General features: G+C 49.2%; 1 protein-coding gene across 1 annotated transcript in view; it reads left to right on the forward strand.

Moving 5' to 3' along the window:
* Positions 1-21,464, forward strand: part of COL23A1 (collagen type XXIII alpha 1 chain) — a 282,364-nt gene that overhangs the window by 22,600 nt on the left and 238,300 nt on the right. The window contains exon 2 of the mRNA XM_040973788.1: positions 7,718-7,784. Coding sequence (XP_040829722.1) covers positions 7,718-7,784 — 67 coding nt within the window. The remainder of the gene's footprint in view (positions 1-7,717; positions 7,785-21,464) is intronic.

Below are 21,464 nucleotides of genomic sequence, written 5' to 3' on the forward strand. Positions count from 1 at the left end.
CCTTTGAAGCATTTTGGAATAATTTAAGATTGTCAGAAAATTATATTGTATATAATGGTCATTTGGCAAAAGTGAGAAATCAACTGTGAGATGTTATTTGTAAGAGGCACAATTCTGAGATCTGTGCCCTGGTCTCCCAGCCCCTGGCAGACGCATTTTGTCTGACACCCTGCCCTTGACAACAAGCAGAAGCTGTGGCTACGGTGGGGACTCATTTGTACAGTTGAGTAACTCATCAGCTGACTTGGACTTAATTTTAAAAAGGAAATGATCCGTGGGCCCGGCGCGGTGGCGCAAGTGGTTAAAGGTCCTCACCTTGTACGCCCAGGATCCCATATGGGCGCCAGTTCTAATCCCGGCAGCCCCACTTCCCTTCCAGCTCCCTGCCTGTGGCCTGGGAAAGCAGTCGAGGACGGCCCAAAGCTTTGGGAACCTGCACCCGCGTGGGAGACCCGGAAGAGGCTCCTGGCTTCGGATCCGCATAGCATCGGCCCGTTGCGCTCACTTGGGGAGTGAATCATCGGACGGAAGATCTTCCTCTCTGTCTCTCCTCTCTGTATATCCGCCTTTCCAATGAAAAAAATAATAAAAATAAATCTTTAAAAAAAAAAAAAAGGAATTGATCCAGTGGTCAGGTGAGCCCCTGTAAAAAGGACTGGGCCTCCACTGAAGACAGGGAAGGTTGTAGTGGGCGAGGAACCCATGGGCAGGAACTATGAGCCATCTCTGGACACCAACAGCCAGTCATGGGAGGGGGCCCTGTTCCGCAGTCACAGAAACTGCAAAGGTTTGAAGGAGGACTCAGAGCCCGGGAGAGAAGTCGTCCTGAAGTCAGTCCTGGGAGTACCCAGGTAAGACGAGCCCAGCTCCCTGTATAGATTTCTGATCATGGAAGCTGCCAAGCTGGGAACAGGTGCTGTTCCAAGATACTCATTTTGGGGCAGTGTGTTAGAAACAGAAAATGTGTAAGTATGTTTAACCAAAGAAGATCAGATTAATAAAGATTAATGTGAGGACCAGCATGAAGCGATGAAACAATTTGTACCATTTTTCAAGATGATTACTTTTTCTCTCTTTCTCTCTCTTAAAAGATACTTATTTTTATTGTAAAGTCAGATATACAGTGAGGAAGAGAGACAGAGAGGATCTTCATTCCCCAAGTGACTGCCAACAGCCGGAGCTGTTCCTATTCAAATCCAGGAGCCAGGAGCCCTTTCTGGGTTTCCCACACAGGTGCAGGATCCCAAGACTTTGGGCCATCTTCGACTGCTTTCCCTGGCCACAATCAGGAAGCTGGATGGGAAGTGGAGCAGCCAGGATACAAGCAACACCCATATAGGATCCAAACACTTGATGAGGAGGATTAGTCCGTTGAACCATTGTGCCGGACCTGCAAGATGATTTTCATACATCTGTACTGTAGCTTGCCTGGAGAGAGCTGGAATTCAGAATACATCTGATACATCTGTGGATTCAGCATTTGGCCTAGTAGTTAAGATGTCCATTAAGATGCCCATATCCTGCATCCCATGTGGGGTACATAATGGACTCCATGTGGGAGTGCCTGAGTCTGATGCCTCACTCTGCCCTGCCCCTGCATCCCCTGCCCCTGCATCCCCTGCCCCTGCATCCCGTGCCCCTGCATCCCCTCCCTGCATTGCTGGCTTCTATCTACTGCAGACCCTGGGAAAATCCGCAGTAGTGGCTCAAATGATTGGGTCACTCCCACCAAGAGAAGACCTGGATTGTGGTCCTGGCTCCCAGGTTCTACCCTGGTCAGAGTGAACCAGTGGATAGTGGTTCTCTCTCTCTCTCTCTCCAAATAAATAGGTGTTTATTTTTTGGAAAACATGAAAAGTAAGAAAGAGCTGTAATTGGAGAAATTCATTTCAAATCATGTTGCAGATGTTGATCCGGTTTCCAGGATCGGTAAAGAGCTCTGATAAGGCAACAAAAGGACACATAGCTCAGTTTCAGCAGGGTGCGCCCAGACCTGTGCTCAAAGGACATACAGCGCACAGCAAGTACGCGAAGAAGCTCGGCATCATGGGTTGTTAGTGGAATGCAGAGCACAGCTATGATGGGGTGCCATTTTTCATCTACCAGGGGCTGTTGACAAAGATGTAAAGAAATTGGGACTTGTATGCATTACTGGTGAGAAAGTCAAAAATACCTCAGCCTCTGTGGAAATCCTCAAAAGATTCTATTCTAAGCTGCCAGAAGACCCAGACATTTACTGCTAGATGTATGTCCCAAAGAATTGAAAACAAGCACCTAAGTGGAATGTCAGTGAGTGCGCTCATAGCAGCGTTATTCCCAGCAGGCCAAAGGTAGGAATGCCCTTGTTCGTCAGTGGCTGAATGATCAGCAGATGTGGTGCAGGACTGTGCAGCCTATACTTGCTACAGGGTGGAGGCATTAAAACGTCTGATGCTAAATGAAAGAAGCCAGACCAAAAGCTGTTGTGTGATTTGGTTCATGTGAAATATCCAGCATAAGGAAATCAGAGCCAGAAGGTGGTGGCTGCCCCAGGGCTGCAGAGAGGAGAATGGGGGACAAGGCTTCCTTCTCAGGCTGTGAGAATGTCTGGGAACCAGCTAGATGGCCCCAGATAAAGGAGACATTGCATAACTTTGTGCACCCACTCTATGCCACTGAATTCTTTGCTGTGAAGTGGCTGATTTTATGCTATGTCAATTTCAAAGAAGAGCTCTGTTCTAGCAAATTAAGTGGCGTCTTCATTGGTGGTAGTGCCTTTGTGATCCTAAGGTCTTCGGTATTATTTTTCAAAGTGAACTGCAGATTCACCAGTTTTCCTTCTGACATTCTTTTGCTCTGCCAGGATCCCATCCAGAATTCCATGTTGCATTTCATCCTTGAGTCGGTGCTGGTCTGCCCTGGTTTTTTTTCTGCCTGTGTGGTACTCACCAGCTGTTGGCTTCCTAGCAGTGTAACAATTGCCTAGGTACAAGGCAACCTAGGTAGTTATTTAGAGCTGGGGTCAAATTTATTGTTAAAATGAAATAAGTTGTCCGTGGTGGCCAGCTGCCAGCTTGTAGATGGACCAGTCCTGCAGCATGTCTGGCCTTTAATAGAATCTGAGGGTGTTCGGAGAGGTGGAGAAGTAGGCAGGGGCTAAGGCAAGTTTTCTTAGGCATGTCAAAACTCAGTGGACGTTTGCTGTCTAGGGGCCGAGTGGGTGAAAGGAAGTGGAGGGTGGGGAGGGCGCATCAGGCACAGGTGAGGCTGGTCTTTTGAAGCAAGTCACTGCGGGATTGCCTCTGTTTACTGTCTGGGACATGTATGGCTGACGCCGTGTCCTTGTCCGCCCTCTGTCTGTAACATTGCCTTTCAGATAAAATAAATCTTTGAGAAAAAAAAAAACAAAACAAGTGCACCCCACAGTACTGCCTCCCAGCCAGGTCTTGTTTTAGTAGTTGTTGCTCCCCCAATTTTCATTATGCAAATTCTGCATTTTAATAAATGTAGACATTTTATGTATTACATTTTATGTATTTTATGTATTCCTGGGGATGTATTCCCCAGGGCAGGAGTTTTCAAATGACGGGAACGTCTTAGGGCTTCATTGGTAGCATTTTACGGAAATCAGTCCTCACATGATTTCTCGGGTGTCACTCTATATTTCATAGAATCAAAATCACTTGTGGATGCGATCCAACATGTAGTGAAATGTTCAAGATGAGCGTTGCAACAGATCATTAATAAATTGATTGTCTGACCACAGAATGCTGTTTGGAAAACCACTGTCTCCTGGATTAGTCTCCCTGGAGCTCTCACTGCTCCTCCCCAAGTTGCACATCAACTTCTGGAAGGGACCGTCTTAGGTTATTTTATTTATTTATTTTTTTTTTTGCTTAGAAACTCAGCCTTTATTTACTTTGAGAGTCAGGGCTTGTTTGCACACACAAAACCAGGACCATGTTGCTTACAGATGCTAGGGACGCTGCCAGATCTTTGGATGCAAAACACCAACGCTTTTAAGACATTTTTATAAATCTGGACACAAAAGAATATTTTCTTAGAAACAAGAAAGGCATGAAGGAGAAACTGGGAGAGTGGGTTTCAGCTTTCAAGCATCTCGCTTTGTATTCATCCTAGTGTTCATTCAAAAGCCACAGAGAGTTGGGGGGCTGGAGTGTGTTCGTGGTCGTTAACTCCAGAAAAGCCAGTGTGTAGAGAGTTAGAGACTAGACGTTCAGGTGCTCTACCCTCTGCATGCTTTCTCATGCCAGTCTTTCCCAGTTAGCTGTTTGTTGTTACGTAGCTTAAAAGTCATTGGGATGGGCCCGGCGCGATGGCGCAGTGGTTAAGGTCCTCACCTTGCATGCCCGGGATCCCATATGGGCGCCAGTTCTAATCCCGGCGGCCCCGCTTCCCTTCCAGCTCCCTGCCTGCAGCCTGGGAAGGCAATCGAGGACGGCCCAAAGCTTTGGGACCCTGCACCCGTGTGGGAGACCCGGAAGAGGCTCCTGGCTTCAGAGCGGCATAGCATCAGCATCGGCCATTGTGCTCACTTGGGGAGTGAATCATCGGAAGGAAGATCTTCTCTGTCTCTCCTCTCTCTATATCCGCTTTTCCAATAAAAATAAAATAAATCTTAAAAAAAAAAAAAAAGTCATTGGGATACCTGTCAATATTTGGTGAAACCTCCCCTGCCCTAGGAGGAAGAGGCCCGTATGTGCAGCTGTGAGAGCAGTTGTTAAAGGTTGAATGGTTTTTTTTTGTTTGTTTGTTTTTACCATTAAATGCTTTTACTTAGGGGTAGGCCTTGTGATACAGTGGTTCAAGTCCCGGCTGCCCTGTTTCCAATCCAGCTTTCTGCTGCTGTACTTGGGAAGCAGCAAAGGGGGGCCCAGGTACTTGGCTTCCTGCCACCCACTGGTGAATCAGTCTGGCCCAAATAGAACTTATGGACTCTCCCATCTAAACCCTCAGATCTCAGTCCCCATGTTTGCAAACAAGTTCCGTGACCCTATCGCTAGGAATCACACAGAATTCGTCCTTCACCTACACTCACACTGGCCTTATCCCTGGATGTCCCTTTGCAGCAGTTACATATCCTAAAAACCCTAGATGGATCTCCTGGCTCCTGGCTTCGGCCTGACCCAGCTCTAGTTGTTGCAGGCATCCGTGAAGTGAACCAACAGATGTCTCTCTCTCTCTCTCTCTCTCTCTCTCTCTCTCTCTCTCTCCCCGCATTCTGCTTTAAAATAAATCTTTCTAAAAAGCACTTGTTGAAGAAAGGAATGTGACAGTCCCCTCTATTCTACTTAGCACTGTTCAGTTGTCACAAATGGACTAGCTTAAGAGAGAGGGCTGGGTTCATTTTCCAAGGGCATTTTACCATCTGCTAGCAGGAGTATTTGCAGACCGAATGCAATGGAGAGAGCACGGAAGTGCTACCCGAGCCGCAGCTTCTGCACAGGCTCTGCATGACTGGGTAGTATCAAACTCTCAGGTGCCGGTACAGAAGCCCCCATCCCGTTGGGGACTGGGAGTCGGGGGAGTGTCTGCTGCTGCCGGTGATGGGACCGTGTTGCCGCCTGATGGGGGCCTTGGCCACTGCAACAGTGAGTGGGAGTGGGGGTGGGCTGGAACCTGCTCACAGGGTCCCTTTGGGCCAGCTGGGGGGCTCCAGACTAGAGTGGCAACTCAAAGTCCCAGCGAGGAGCTGAGGGACTGACGTCCAGAAGCGAGCCAGCTTCCTGGGCAAGCTCATGCTATTGCTGAATGTCAACAATTTGCCCATCTCTTATTTCTTTACCTGTTTTCAGTGTCAGTGCATCCCCTCGGTCCTCAGAGGACCAGGATAAAGGGGAACCTGTTCGTATTGTGGAGTCTGTAGAGGCACCCCGGTTAAGCTACTTTGGAGAAGACTTCAGTTCAGACTCCTAGTTCAGGGCTGTTCCAGCTCGAGACAGTCAAGGCTTGGCTGGTGTCCTGTCTTAGGAAACTTTCAGGCTGCATGGTATTAAAAAAGATACAATTGAGTGATGTCCATTGCAGCTTGGTAAGGGAAATTCTATTCAGAGGGAGTTTGGTCTCAACTCTGAGCACAGCCTAAGTAAATGGGAATGGTAGCCAGGGAGCAAGAGGCCGGCGGGTTGAAAATGCCTAAGGGAACATCAGGCATATTGGGGAGGTTATGGCTAAGCCAACACAACAGAGTGCAACAGACTTTACCTGCGGAGAAGGTGGGGGATGGCGAACTTGGCCTGGCATCCGGGGTGACTGCATACTAAGTCAAGGAGTTTTGGGCCACATTGGCTTCTTTGCTAAGACAGACTTTTCCAACGCAGTGCACGGATGCGCCTCTCCAGAAGGCTCCAGCACAGAGTGGTTGTGGGCGGCAGAGGGCCCAAGACCAGGACCTGCCCCTCTCGCCACCCCCGCAGCAGGGCTAAGCTGCTGCATCGCTCCCACAGGATGACGCCTGGCTGCTTTGCTCCCCACAGAACGGCCAATCTGCCTCGACTCTGCCCCAAACCTACCTTGGGGATGAGGGCCCAGTCACTTCTCTCCTCTAAAGCTGAATTGAGGATTGGGCTAAGTTGTTTTTGTCCCGGGTTGCATGCCCTCATGGGCAAGGCAGGGATCATTCATTCTGGCCTCAAAAGTCGCCTGGCGGGGTGAGCTGCTCAGGCCTTGGCCAAACAGAGCCATTCTGGACTTACCGCTGAATGCCACTGTGACTTTTGATTCAGTGATTTCTGTCACTTTTTTTTTTCCTTTGAGCAAGTTCAAGCACAGAGTTGTATGTTTGCAGAGACTCGTGAGATTGTACTAAATCAAGTTTATATGGGCGAAGGGTCCCTGGTGGAGAGAAGAGGGCAAACGTTGTCAAGGAGGATTAGGTCTGGGGCATTCCTGTCCGAGGCCTGGGAGCTGGGAGAGCTGCAGCCGTGGGGGCCCTGGGGCTTCCTGGGTGAGGGTCTGGGGCATTCCTGTCCGAGGCCTGGGAGCTGGGAGAGCTGCAGCCGTGGGGGCCCTGGGGCTTCCTGGGTGAGGGTCTGGGGCATTCCTGTCCAAGGCCTGGGAGCTGGGAGAGCTGCAGCCGTGGAGGCCCCAAGGTTTCCTGGGTAAGGCTGGGCTTATCTCATGCGTGAAGCAGTGGCCTGTTCTGCTTCTTTGGATTTTCCTGGTATTTTAATTCCTGGTATCAGGGACTCGGCAGTATGAGTTACTTTTGTTTCTAAAAACTAAGATTCATTCTAAAATTGCCTGTTGGGGTGGGCATTTCACCTAGAGATTGTGATTCTATTTGAGATGCCTGCATTGAGTGACTGTATTCGAATCCAGCTCTGCTCCAGCTCCAGCTTCCTGCTAATACACACACTGTGAGAACCAATGGTACAAGTAGCTGGGGCCCTGCCACCCATACAGGACTGCCAGCTTGGGCTCCCAGCCCCTCCCTGGCTTTTACCTGAGCCAACCCTAGCTGTTGGGGGCACTTGGTGATGGAGCTAAGCGATAGAAGAGCACCCCCCTTCCCTGTCTCCCTCCCTCCACTCTTAATAAATAAAATGAATTCATTTAAAAAGTTCTAGAAAGATTTTATACAATTTTATAGAAAACGAGAAGCACTTCCATCCCCACAGATGGCTCAGATGCCTTTGTCAGTTGTCCCATTTCCCACCCCTCCTCTCTGCTCAGAAACTCATCCTCATGTTTATGTTTTCTTCTCTTCTCGGTTCAGAAGTTGGATGGACTGGCCAAACTCCGGACAGTTCGGGAAGCCCCGTCCGAATGCGTGTGCCCCCCCGGTAAGTGCATTTCTGCTCCTGGCCTGGCTGCTGTGTCTGTGTCGGCTCAGAGTGGCTGAGCATGCACGTCCGTCTGGGCATCAAGAGATTGTGTTGGGTTGCAGGCGTCGTCACTTGTGAACTGTTGCTCCTCCTGGCTCGCGTCGCTTTGGTGGTTCAAGGATGAACAGGATGTGGTCTGGTTGTCAGGGTTCACTTAGGAGAAAAGCCTGAGTACAGAAGCGTGGCTACCGTTCCAATTTACAGATAGAAAAGCAGATGTGAGTCAATGGGAGACACGGCTTGCATGGGATTAACGTCGTTATCTGGGGAGAGGGGACAAGCGGTCTGCTGAATGTTGCCTTTGTGTTTTACTTATTTCAAGGGTAACAGAGGAAAGGAAAGGGAAATACAGTTTGAATTATTCCAGTGAAGCTGTCTGGTGTTTGCTGGGGTGGACCAGCATGGCTGTGAATCAGAACAGGAGTTGTTGGTTCTTGATCTGTGTGGGTCAAGTCCAGATTCACATCAGGGCTCGTTGTTCTCGGGGAGGTTGGTGTCAACCACAGTGGGGGACATCAGTGTGGCCTCTGACTGTGGCATTTTCAGGGTCGGAGTGATCCTTGACCAGGATGGCAGATGATACCTGTGGAGCGTGCATTGAACCACAAGGGGTCTCGGGCTTCTAGACACATGGGGAAAGCGACTTTTGTTTTCAGTTCAGCTCGCACATCCTCTGACCTCACTTTCGCTCCCTACGGTTACCATGCTAGCAACTTTCAGGCCAGACACCAGACTCACGGCAGATACCTCCAACGTCCCCAGCCCCTCTACGATGGGGGCATCTCATGGGGGGGAAAATGCAGCCTCTGAGGCCTGCTGGCAGAGGGGCAAATGGCTGAGACGAAGCTTTGCCAGCACTTCTGAGGTTTTAACAAGAGGAGGACGTGACAAGTAGTGACACCATTAGACAGAAAGCTGGGAATGGCCGTTGCATAGCGAGACAAACTCCTGAGTTTTCAGATGAACTGCAAAGCATGAGATGTGGACAGTCCTTCTTCCTGCCCAAGTGCTAGGTGCTTGGTGAGTGTGCAGCTGGTCCTCCATCCCTGGCTGCCACTTCTGTGGCTTCAACCAACCTAGTACCAAAATAATCAGAAAAACAATTGCGTCTGTACTGAATGTGTACAACGGTTTCTCTCTTCAGCATGCCAGCGATTTACAAAGCGTTTGTGTCGTGTTAGATATGATGAGTCATGTCGAGATGATTGAAAGCACTCAAGCAGCTGTGTGGGCTCTGGGCAAAAGGGGGGACTTGAGTGTCTGTGGGTTTTGGCATCCAGGGGACGACTTTTGAGGCCAGAATGAATGATCCCTGCCTTGCCCATGAGGGCATGCAACCCAGGACAAAAACAACTTAGCCCGATCCTCAGTTCAGCTTTAGAGGAGAGAAGTGACTGGGCCCTCTCCCCAAGGTAGGCTTGGAGCAGAGTCGAGGCAGATTGGCCGTTCTGTGTGGAGAACAAGTCTCCCTCCTTGGAGGCAAAGTAGAGCAAAGCAGCCAGGCGTCATCCTGTGGGAGCGATGCAGCAGCTAAGCCCTGCTGCGGGGGAGGCGAGAGGGGCAGGTCCTGGTCTTGGGCCCTCTGCCGCCCACAACCACTCTGTGCTGGAGCCTTCTGGAGAGGCGCATCCATGCACTGCATTGGAAAAGTCTGTCTTAGCAAAGAATCCAATGTGGCCCAAAACTCCTTGACTCAGTATGCAGTCACCCCGGATGCCAGGCCAGGTTCGCCAGAAGGACTCCCTCGTGGATAGCGAGGAGCCGCTGCATGCTTGTGCGAGTTAAGGGGGCAAGTGTTTAAACGCTGGGAGTCATGTCCACGTGAGCTCTGAAAGCGCGGCATCCGTTGTAACCGATGCTTTGACATTATGCACCGTATAGACTAGAACGAACAATACCCCATGCAAATCTATTCGTACACACAGGCTGGCAGTGTGAACAGGAAGTTGCTTCCTCCTGGGGCTTGCTCACAGAAGGTTTCGAAGTCCTGACACAGATGACTGATGGAGGGCCCTGGGGTGACAATGAACAGAGTTCCCGAGTGAGTCTGACCTGGAACCGCTTGGCAGCTGTTGGAGTCTTTATCACAAAAGGGTCGCCATAGTGGGGTGGGCTCCAGGGGCCTCCCTGAGGTCACAGATGTGATTTCCTGTCCTGCCTTACCTTGGGGTAGGGGGTTGGAAGGCCCTGAACCAAGAAAGGCAGGAAGAGGGTCTGGGGGAAGACCCTGGGAACTTCAGGGTGGTCGTACCCTCTGGTGGCAAGTGTGATACTGTGTGCGGGCAGTAGCATCCCTTGGAATAATCTGACAGTGATACTGTCTACATTCTTTCCCCAGAATCTGCCTTCCTGCCTTTTCTACGTAGCCTTTTCTTTTTTTTCTAACAGGAATTTTAGGTTTGAGGATTCCAGTTTTCAGCATTCCAACATTTGAGACATTGTTGTTTTGGGACTTTCAATCTTTGAGGATTTTAGACCTTAGGGGACCTTTGGGATCTCAGCAGTTAGGATCACGCCTGCATGGGTGATGATGGAAAGGCATTGGGGACCCCTGGCTTTCTGGGGAGGCCTGGGTCATTTACACGCTGCTGTTGCCTGTGTCCAGGACCCTCTGGCACTCTGCAGGCACTCTGGCCCCTGCCCGCAGCTCTGGACATGGTGTCAGACCCAAGAAGGCAGCGGTCAAGGGAACTAGACCCATTCATGCCAACGCCTGCAGAATCAGAACCATTCTGTGCCAGCCAGGCCTGCCTACTGCTGTCGCTGCTGTTTGGGGGCCATGGTTTCTCACTGTTGGGGTCTTAACCAGACTGTGCACCTGTACACAGGTGCAGCCCCGGTATGGCTCAAGGAGGACATACTGCGGGGCTGTGAGGACGTCCTGAGAGGTGCAGGCCAGGTTCTGCTGAAGGACTTGTGGCTATTTCTTACCATGTGGTACAGGCTGGGTTCTGCTTGAGGGTAGGATGCCTGCATGCTGCCTTGCCCTCTGAATTCCTGGCACTTTGCGCTGGAGCCCACCATGAGCCAGGCACTGAGAGGCAGAGGGCACTACCCCAGGAGCCATGCTAGGGAGGGAAACTGGGGAGGAGTGTCCTTAGGGTAGCCTGCGCCCTGCGTTGCTGCCAAGAGCTTTCCTCCAGGACCAGCGTCACAGAGCCTGAGCTGGAGAGGCCTGGCTTGTGTTTGGACTCTGCCACTTCATTAGCCACAGTGGAGCCGCACAATGCATGCTCTGGGTGGTGTAAACAGTCCTGGCATTCGGTCCTCTCTAAATCGCAAGCCTCAGAATTTTAACGAGTGCCCCAGACCCTGCATGCTGCAGAACACATACCTAAGATACAGACTGGAGATCCTTGCAGGAGAGATGAGTACTCAGAGATGCACACAGGAAAGGCGCTGGGGAATGTGGCCCGTCAGCCTAGGCTTCCAAACTGTAGGAGAACCCATTGCTGTGGTTTAACTGCCAGTCTGGTACATCTAACAGCCCCAGCAAACTAATGCAGTAGCTGTCTGCTGTGTGTAGAGCTCCTTTTGGGAAAGAGATGGGGGTAGCCGTGAGTGCTCAGCCCAGTGAACGTGCCAGATGCTGCACACTTCCTTGGCCGGCAGTAGCTGGCTTAACGTTCACTTTGTTACAGTGGAGTTTTGGTGAAGTTGTAGAATTGGCCCTGATTTTCCCTTTTTGCCCTGAATGACTGCTCTACACTGGGAGATGGGGTGCCAGGTCTGAGTCTTGTGACGGTTCTGGTTATGGGGGTAGGGGGAGGCAGTTGTGGTAAGGGAGGGTGGCAGTTGCAGCTACCAGAGCTCTGTGGTGCAGGAAAGGGTGGCCTCCCCAGTCACTGTGTCCAGAAGAACGGAGATGGGGAAGCAGGCACAAGCAGTAGTGCTCACATGAGGCCTGCTGCAGGGTAAGTGTGCCAGTGCTTGGCTGGGCATCAGCAGATTCCAGATTAGACTGAACAGTTGCTTCTGTTTCAAGCACAACCATCGAATCCCTTTGATGAGTTTGCTTAAAAGGCAGTGTGGCCTAGTGGCAAAGCACACAGGCTATGCATTCAGATGGCCTGGCTCAAGCTCTCTGTCACTGACAACTGCTTGACTTACCGTGGCTCAGTTTTCCACCTAAAAAATCAGGTTTCTGATAGTACCTGCCTCAGAGAATCATAGTGAGGACTGAAGGGGCTGATACAGATGGGCAGCTCAGGATGGTACCTTGCATCGCCTCCCAGGCAAGTGAGCTAGTGAGCTTCAGTTACCACTCAGATCTACTCCACCCATCAGGGGGCTGCTGGGGAGGAAGGAAGGGGGCAGGGGAGGCAGAGGTTGACTGGGAATCTTCTGGAGGGAAAGAACAAAGGCTTGGCAGACCCACCAGCATATGGGTGAGAAGCTCTAGGGATATGGTGAGAGAAAACACAACCAGTGGATTCTGTCAGCTATTGGGGTGCCCAACAGGCCCCCTCCCGGCACCTATGCCTGCTTCTCATGGAGCTGCACCCGCCCTGGTCATTAGGAGGAAAAGCGGCCACAGTCTTCTTGTTCCCCTCTCTGAATCCTTGAGTTGTATTGCAGAGACATCAGTGTGGTTTGCTGGGGATGTGCCTGCGTGGACAGCCTAGGGTTGGTTCTGTAGGTGTCCGAGCCGCACATCCTGACTCTGTGCAAATGCCCGGATGTCTGAGTGGAGGGATGAAGCTGCACTTGGGGAAGTGTGCTGGGGGAGCGAAGCAGAAGGTACTCCTTGCAGTTCAGGGAAAGGCTTGCTGAGCGGAGCAGAGCTGGTGAGAGTAGTCGTGCCTGCTTCTGGGGGCTCAGGCAGCCTGCTCTCTCAGGTCTCGGAAGGAGGAAGCCGTTATCCTCTTTGCATTATTGGCACACACTATTGGAAATGTTACTTTTATTTGTTTATCTTTTTAAATAAGTACTCAACCACATCTGGCTTGAGTGATCTGTGAAGCAGTTACACACTAAGCTGCAGAAGACCCTCTCGGGCTCATTTTAAAAACTGCACCCAAATTCTCCGCAGGGTACTTGCAGGTCCCCCACTGCAGTGCGTCTAATTGTGTGTTCATTCAGTCACTCATTCACTCACTACCCTAATGCCATTTTCATTTTGACTTATTTCCATTTGATTTGAAAGGTACACAGAGACCTCCCATCTACTAGTTTACTCCCCAGATACCTGAAGTAGACAGAGCTGGGCAGGCCAAACGCGGGAGTTCAGATCTCCCCTGCTGGTGGCAGGGAGCTGAGTACTTGAGCTGTCATTGCTGCCCCTCGGAATGCAGAGTGACATTAGCAGGAAGCTGCTTTGGAAGTGGAGGAGCTGAGATCCGAACCAGCCACTCTGTTAAGGACTGAGAGCGTCTCAAGTAATGTCTGAACCACAGTACCAACGCCCACTTTTCCCTCCCTGTTTTATCTGTGAGGGATAGTAAGCGCCACTAACGGGGGAACTGCAAACCCAGGCACTAGAAGAAGGTGACTCCCATGCAAGAGCCATACTTGTTTGAGAATGGGATGGGTTCTAATTTTAGTATATGTGCTGCCAAAGCGAGCACGAGAATGGGATGAGCGCTAAGAACAAAATACCCTTCAGACATTTAAAGGAAGGTAGAATTGCTCCAGGTTAGAGAGCCCATCCTGGGGAAGATGGTGGTCAGAGAGGGTTGTGAGATGGGCTGGCATGTTGGCTGACTGGGAGGAGACTCATTCCATGAGACCCCACATTCCAAGCAGGGGCAACTAGGAGCTGCCAGGATACTGGGGATTGCTTTGGTTGGTTGGGATGTGAGGGTGGTTCAGGAGTGTGCAGGGTTTAAGGTTTTATTCTAGGGGATCCAGTTGAAGGTCTCTGAGTGGAGTTGAGTTTCAAGGGGAGGACACTACACATGGGGGACATGGCAACCAACTATCTAGGCCTCAGAGGATGGAAAACAGAACAGGTTGGACCACTCTCCTGGGCAAGCTTGGCAGCAAGTGTCTGGGTCTGTGTATGCGCTAAGGTAGACTTGCTCAACCAGTAGATCTTGGAAAGATTCTCTCAAGCCTGATACAATAAAGCCAACAATGTCTCAAAACTATCAAAACCATTCCAATAACACCCTCAGAAAACTCTTTCCCACATCAGGATCTCTAAGGCATCATCCAATGACCATCCCCTACCCCCAGGCGAGAATGAAGCATTGCTCTCCCACCTTCCCTCACTGTGGACACAGGAAAAAAAAAAAAAAGATCTGAAACATTGTCTTACCCACCTTCTTCCATATCTCAACTCCACCACCCTAGCTGGAGGCCTACATGGGTGTGCAACCCTCTGTACTATGTAAACAATATTAAAAAATAAAATTAAATTTTTTTTTTAAAAAAGGAGAAGGATGCAAGAGCCAGCAGGGAGAGTGGCCTGGATCACACATATGCTTCCAACAGAGAGGCCGCCTAGAGGGCCGTGCAGGGTAGGGACAGGCTTGTCTTGTTCACAGCTGTGTCTCATGAGCCTAGAATGGTGCCAGGCACGTGGGAGAGAGTTGATGAGTATCTGCTGAACAACTGTCTGCCAAACAAGTAGTGAGAACTTGAACAAGATCCATGAGAACTGATAGCAAGGAACAGCTGTGAGACGCATCAGGCCATGTGGCTGACAAAACTTCCAAACAGGATGGATGGGCAGGGCTGGGGTGGGTTGGGGGTTGGAGGCTGGAGCACAGAGATGAAGTTCCAAGCCTGGGAGGGGCGGGGAGGCTGCTGCCCCAGCCAGAAGCAGGGAATCGCCAGAGAGGAACCAGTTTGGAAGGGAAGGTTGTTAACCAGCATGACTTTGCGCAGGGGTCTTATGAACCAATTTGTTGACCCACTGATTAATGGAAAAAAATAATTAGAGATCTTCAAGCATCGTCTAGCCACTCTGAATCTATTAATTATGTATGTACCGTGTCCTCTGAATGAAGATTTTAATATTTAACCATGTTCTGGCATTAGGCTTTGGAGATTTTCTTGTGACCGCCAGAGGGAGCCCACCATATTCATTAAATTCTATAGAAATTTAGCAAGAATTTAAAAGGGCAATTTATATCTAACATACAACTGTATATATAGTTACTAGAAATCACATAGAAGTTTGAACCAAAGACAGAAACACACTTAGGCAATCATCCACTCTGGTGTTTTTGGTTTTTTTTTTTAAGATTTATTTTATTTTTATTGGAAAGGCAGATATAGAGAGAGGAGAGACAGAGAGGAAGATCTTCCGTCCAATGATTCACTCCCCAAGTGAGCGCAATGGTCGATGCTATGCCGATCCGAAGCCAGGAACCTCTCCCGGGTCTCCCACGCGAGTGCAGGGTCCCAAAGCTTTGGGCCGTCCTCCACTGCTTTCCCCGGGCCACAGGCAGGGAGCTGGATGGGAGGCAGGGCTGCCGGGATTAGAACCGGCTCCCATGTGGGATCCCGAGCGTGCAAGGTGAGGACCTTAACCACTGCGCCATCGCACTGGGCCCACACTCTGTTGTTTTCTTAGAGCGAAAGGCCCTCTAAGAGTTTTCTGGATAGCTCTAGAATCAAGTGGTTTGCAGTTGGTTCCAGGAGGTTGTGATGACTGTGTGGAGGATAAAAGATCCATTAGAAAACACACTCCTGGGAACACACCATCCCATTTCAAGGCATATATTGAGGGCTGCCTGGTTTAGCAGGTAGCGGGGAATCCCTGTAACCCTGGGAAGATAAGACCAGATACGGCTTGGCCAGTGCTCTGCCGGTGACCGGGTGTCAGGGTCAGCTCTGCAAGCTGCAAGGTGTCCTGCCCCTTTGCCAACAGTGAACACCCACCCATCGGGAACTCCCAGCAACTGTCGGGTGCAGCAGACAGTGCAAGGTGTCTTGCAGCTTTGCTAGCAGTGGCCAGCCACCCATCAGGAGCATCCTCGTGGGAGAGCAGCCTTATCCAGGGGCTAAGCCAGTCACATCTGGCTTCTTCCCTTGCATCAGTGCCTAGGTATATTGCATTTGGATTGAAGATTTAGATGTACATAATGAAGCCATGGGCAGCTAGACCATAATATGTAAGATAACTTGTTAAAAACATTTATTAGTTTTCAAGGCTGAGTGACAAGAGAGGGAGACAGACGGATTGGAACCAAATGGCTGAGCCAGGTTGGATCCAGGAGCCTGGAATTCCATCCGGATCTTCCATGTGGGTGCTATGGGCTCAAGTCCTTGAGCCGCCAGGTGTATTAGCAGGAAACTGGATCAAAAGCAGAGCATCCAGTGCTTGAGTGAGCACTCTGATGTAGGAATGCCAGCAGAGCAAGCCACAGTTTAACTTGCGGGACCGTCATACCAGCCCAGTAGATCGCTTTTTTAAGTGATGAGGTTGGGGTAGAATTTTGGAGCATGATAGAAGCCACGAGGCAGTGCGTCTCTGTGAGGGAGGGCTTTGTCTCCCTGGAGGCGCCGGCAGCACCTGCAGAGGGTCCTGCTTTGTCATGACTTGAGAGATGCCTCCGAGCCGCTCAGCATCCAGCAGCATGCAGGACAGCACCCGGCACAAGCTCTCCCAGCAGCAGAGAGGCACAAAGCAAGACACTCTCTGGAATGTGTTCAGACTAAATGCCCACATTTTCTGTAAGAAAGCAATCTCACCTTCATGAAGTTTGAAGATGCAGACACATGGTCGGGAGTTTTAAAAATATGAGATGTTGGGCCCGGCGCGGTGGCGCAAGCGGTTAAGTCCTCGCCTTGCACGCCCGGGATCCCATATGGGCGCCGGTTCTAATCCCGGCAGCCCCGCTTCCCTTCCAGCTCCCTGCCTGTGGCCCGGGAAAGCAGTGGAGGACGGCCCAAAGCTTTGGGACCCTGCACCCGCGTGGGAGACCCAGAAGAGGCTCCTGGCTTCGGATCGGCATAGTATCGGCCGTTGCGGCTCACTTGGGGAGTGAATCATCGGACGGAAGATCTTCCTCTCTGTATCTGCTCTCTCTATATCCGCCTTTCCAATAAAAAAAATAATAAAAATAAATCTTTAAAAAAAAATATGAGATGTTAAGTGTTCCTGTAGAAAAACAAGGCAATAACAGATTCTCCGATGGGAGAGCAGGTGGAGGCTGCACTCAGGGTGACCCCTGGGGAAATGAAAACGCGACACTGTCCTTCCACCACGTGGAGCAGTCCTGGCCTCGGGCCTGGAGGAGATGAGTGGCGGAGGAAGGGCCGCACAGAGTTCGTTGGGGTCCAGCTCAGGTCGGTGACATGCAGACATGGCAGTCTTTCCAGAGGGCAATATGGCTAGAGAGGAGAAGCTCAGTCCTTCGCCTGGCATCCTCACTCCTAGGTTCAGGATGTGAGAGGTCACCGCATAATTCCTTGAAAATGTGTGTTCTGAGAAAACCAAGCTTACATTTTGGATTTTTTTTCTCTACCAAAACTAACTTAAAAAACATTTTTTAAAAAAATTTATTTGAGAAGCAGATGCCACCTGCTAATTCCTTCCCCCAAATGTTCAACAGCCAGCTCTGGGCCAAGCAGAAGCCAGGGGTGGGGAACTCAACGCAGGTCACCCACTGTGTGATAGGAACTCAATTGAAACCATCACCTGTATGCTACATCTCAGAGTTGGAAGCAGAGCCAGGATTTAACCCCAGGCAGTCCCATATGGGATGCAGCCATCCCAAGAGCCCAAGAGGTATCTTGTTTTTTTAGTTTTATTTTGTTGAGTCACACGTTGTCTTAATTATTGAACTAAATTGCCACCCTCAAACTTACTTTTAAGTCTATTTTCCATGACCTATTTGAAATGCTCTCATATAATCTGATAGCTGTGCACAGAGCCATAAAGTGGTGTTTATCAGAGCACCATGGAACGTAACAATGTTGGAAATAAGGCATGCCACAATGTTCGAAAAGTAGGATTCGGGGCAAGAGTGTGGCAGTGGGTTAAGCTGCTCCTTGGGATGTCTGATTCCCTGTCTTTATGACCCTGCTAATGCGTCCTGCGAGGCAGCAGATGATGGCTCCAATGCTTGGGTACCTGCCGCCCACATGGGACCCCCCGGCAATGGCTGACAGAGGAAGGGAGAGAGCCAGTTGGAGTGAGGGGTCCACAACCCACCAGGCCAGAGCAATGGGGCTTGGGCCAGGAGTGCCATGGTGGAGGCAGCAGGATGCCACGGATGCGTGGATGGGACTGATGTGTATTTAAAGATCCCCTGGGCAGGACTTGCAGGGGAGCTGAGTACGGTGCAGTGAGGGAAAGGGAAGACTGTATGGCTCCCAGGTGTTGGGTAATGGCGGCTTTTGACTTGAACGCCTGATTGGCTAGAGGAAGGGGAGGATGAAGTTTCAGGATTCCAGGCACCTGAGAGGAGATGGTACAGTCAGCCCTTGGTTTAAGCAGCTAAGGGACACGGAGGCAGCAGCACACGAGCTGGCTCCACACTTGTGTCTACCACGTGTGTGGGTCCTGAACACACCCGGGAAGTGTCATCCTGAAGATGGCAACAGTTGCGTCTACCCTCAAGCTGGAGCCCTGAGAGCCTCCAAAGGTGCAATGCCAATGGGGTGCCTTACAACTGAATCATGTCCCATGAAGCATTGCAAGCCGGTGGTGTTGTAAATAGAGCATGCACTGGAAGCCCCTAAGCTTTCATACGCCCTAGCTCAGCAGCACAGCACTCCGAAGAGCCTGGGCTGGTCCCCTTGTGACCACAAGGCTGCCTAAAGCTGAGTTTGCTCCTGTTGCCCAGCATCCCAAGAGAGGATGGGATAGCAGAACAGTAGCCTGAGGAAGGCAAGGTCAGCACCCCAAAGCAGGTGGTCACTGAAAGCATGTTGAGTCTGCACCATCATCAGTCAAGAAACTGTGAACCCAGATCTGTTTAGGTTTGTACACAAATGTATTGCAACAACCCAATACATGATTTGGGGAGCCAGCAAGTTCCAGATCTACAGCACAGGGCATGAGGCTGGGGCCCTGGGCATCACTGAGGCCCAAGGGGCTCGATGAGGGTGCCTTGCTACTGGTCTTTTCATTGTATCCCTCCCCCCCCCCCCCCCCCCCCCAGTACATGGTCATCCTCTTTATGGAGATAACTCTGCTTTACTCAAAGTACACTTGCTTAAATGCTAATCCCATGCACTAACACCAGCGCTGACACTTCCCTTGACCACCTACCTGGAACCATGGCACAGCCTGGGTGAACTTTGCTTTGGCCCTTGCACTCCCTTTGCTGGTCCTCATCTGTGCTCCCTGTTTTTCTTCCTCCCTCTCTCCCAGCAGTCAGCTCCTTCTTCCTGCCTCTCTCTCTCGTTACCTCCATCCCATGACCCTGTTCAAGTCCTCATGGCCCTTGGCCCCTTGCCAGCTTCTCCTCAGCAATAGAACAAAGTGATCTTGGTCCCAAAACCTTCAGTGCTTCTCTCTCCATTTGTCAACCTAATTTATTTAACAACGTTTATTTATTGATTCATTCATTTATCAACTCATTTCAAAGGAAGAGGGAGAGAGAAAGAAATCTTTCATCTGTTAGTTCACTTCCCCAATATTCACAGTGGCCCAAACCGGGAGCCTGAAACTCACGTCTGTGTCTCTCGCATGAGCTCTTGGGCATCGTTTTCTTTTTCTGAAAATTTTCTTACTTTTATTATTATCATTTTATGATAGTTTCATAGACCCTTGGATTTCCCTTGCCCCCTCCCCAATTCTCTCCCCCTGAGTTCCCCTATATTATTGCTGCAGTATAGTTCTTCATACACAGTCATAATTCCATCACTGCAGCCATGAACAATGGCAGAGAGTCCAGCATCCTATTGTCAAGATACAGTTAACAGTTTCATTGGGAGTCCATCTTTGTCTGGAAGTAGAGATGCGTACTGCATTGTATCCTTACATGTGGGTATGATAGACTCCATTACACAGTTACTGTACATCCCCTTAAATGAAAAGCCACAAAACAAAATCAACAACAGGATGAAAAATAGAAATTTGCAATGCTGTGAAGCTATGTAACATGCTGGTAGATATGATAGTTTCCATTATACTGTACATCCCCTTAAATGAAAAACCACAAAACAAAATAAACAACAGGAAGAGAAAAAGAAATTAGCAACACCATGAACTTAAGTAGCAGGCTGCTGAATGACTCATGTGTTGCTGAAGAAATGAAAAAGAAAGTCAAGAACCTTCTTGAAGAAAATATTGCTTCTGTATGATCTATGAGTCATTGAAGATTTAATCAGAAGAAAATGTTTTGAAGAGGTCGCTGTCCCGCAGCAATGGACTTGGTGCACGGAGCCGATAATAACACACGTGGACCCTGACTGATGGTCAAGAGCCGAAGTTTATTAAGGGCCTCAGACTTTATACACTGAGAGTCCGTATGGGGTAAGGGAGGAAGTATTGAGCTCATCAACAAAACCCATCTACTGTTTTCCTACACTTGATTGGAATTCCTTTTGTTTTGTATATTCCACCAGGTGTTCTCATTTACATACTGTTTATACAAAGGTAGCCATTTGGTTGTTGTCATGCAAATACTGTCCAATGAACTGCAAACCTGTGCTCGCTGACCTTCCAGGGTCACAATGTCCTCCTACGTGAAGAGATGAAACTAACAAAAAAAATGCATGAGATACCATTTCTGCTGATGTGTTGGTGAAAAATGTGTCTCTTGTAGGCAACAAATAGATGGGTTTTGTTTTTTAATCCAATGTACTAATCTATGACATTTGATTGATGATTTGATCCATTTACATTCAGGTTAGTATGAACGGGTGGTAATTTGGTTCTGTCATTTTAGCAATGGGTTGTTCATTGGTTTAATCTTCTGTTCTTTTACTGGGATGTTCTTTGCATTTGCCTTTGGTTTTTGCTGGGCGTTATTCCTTTTCTCTGCCAAAACATCTTTAAGTATCCTTTGTAGGGCAGGTGTGGAAGAGGTGTATTCTTTTAACTTTTCTTTACTGTGGAAGAATTTTATTTCGTTTTCAAAACAAAGGAAAGCTTTGCTGGGTACATTATTCTGGGCTGACTTTTTTTTTTGCTTTTAGAATCCAGAATATGTCATTCCATTCTCTTCTCATCTGTAGAGATTTTTCTGAGAGGTCTCCTGTGAGTTTAATTGGCATTCCTTTATATGTCAATTGATTTTTTTTTTCCATTTGCAAATTTAAGGATCTTTTCCTTATGTTTGATTGAAGAGAGCTTGATTATCATGTGTCATGGTTAAGATTGCTTTTGGTCAACCCTGTTGGGAGTTCTGTGCCCCTCCTCAATGTTGTTTCCCAAATCTTTCTCTAGATTAGGGAAGTTTTCCTTTGTTATTTCATTAAATGCATTTTTAAACCCAGCTTCTCTTTCTATACCTTCCGAGACTCCCATAACTCTTAATTTGGCCTTTTAACAGTGTCTTTCAATTCTTGAATACTTTTCTTATCTTGACCCAGCTCTGTTTCCAGCTTTTTGTTTGTTTCCCCCTGGTGACAGGAAATATCTTCCAATTCTGAGATTCTTTCTTCTACCTCCATCATTCTATTTTGGAGACTCTCCACTGTATTTTTAATTTGCTCCACTGTACTCGTTGTTTCTGATATATCAGCTTTCATTTGATTTATTTCCAGTGTGACATATTCCTTAAATTCCTT

This window comes from Ochotona curzoniae, unplaced genomic scaffold (genome assembly GCF_017591425.1).
Source record: "Ochotona curzoniae isolate NIBS_2020 unplaced genomic scaffold, NIBS_Ocur_1.0 contig_1, whole genome shotgun sequence".
Taxonomy (NCBI): Eukaryota; Metazoa; Chordata; class Mammalia; order Lagomorpha; family Ochotonidae; genus Ochotona; species Ochotona curzoniae.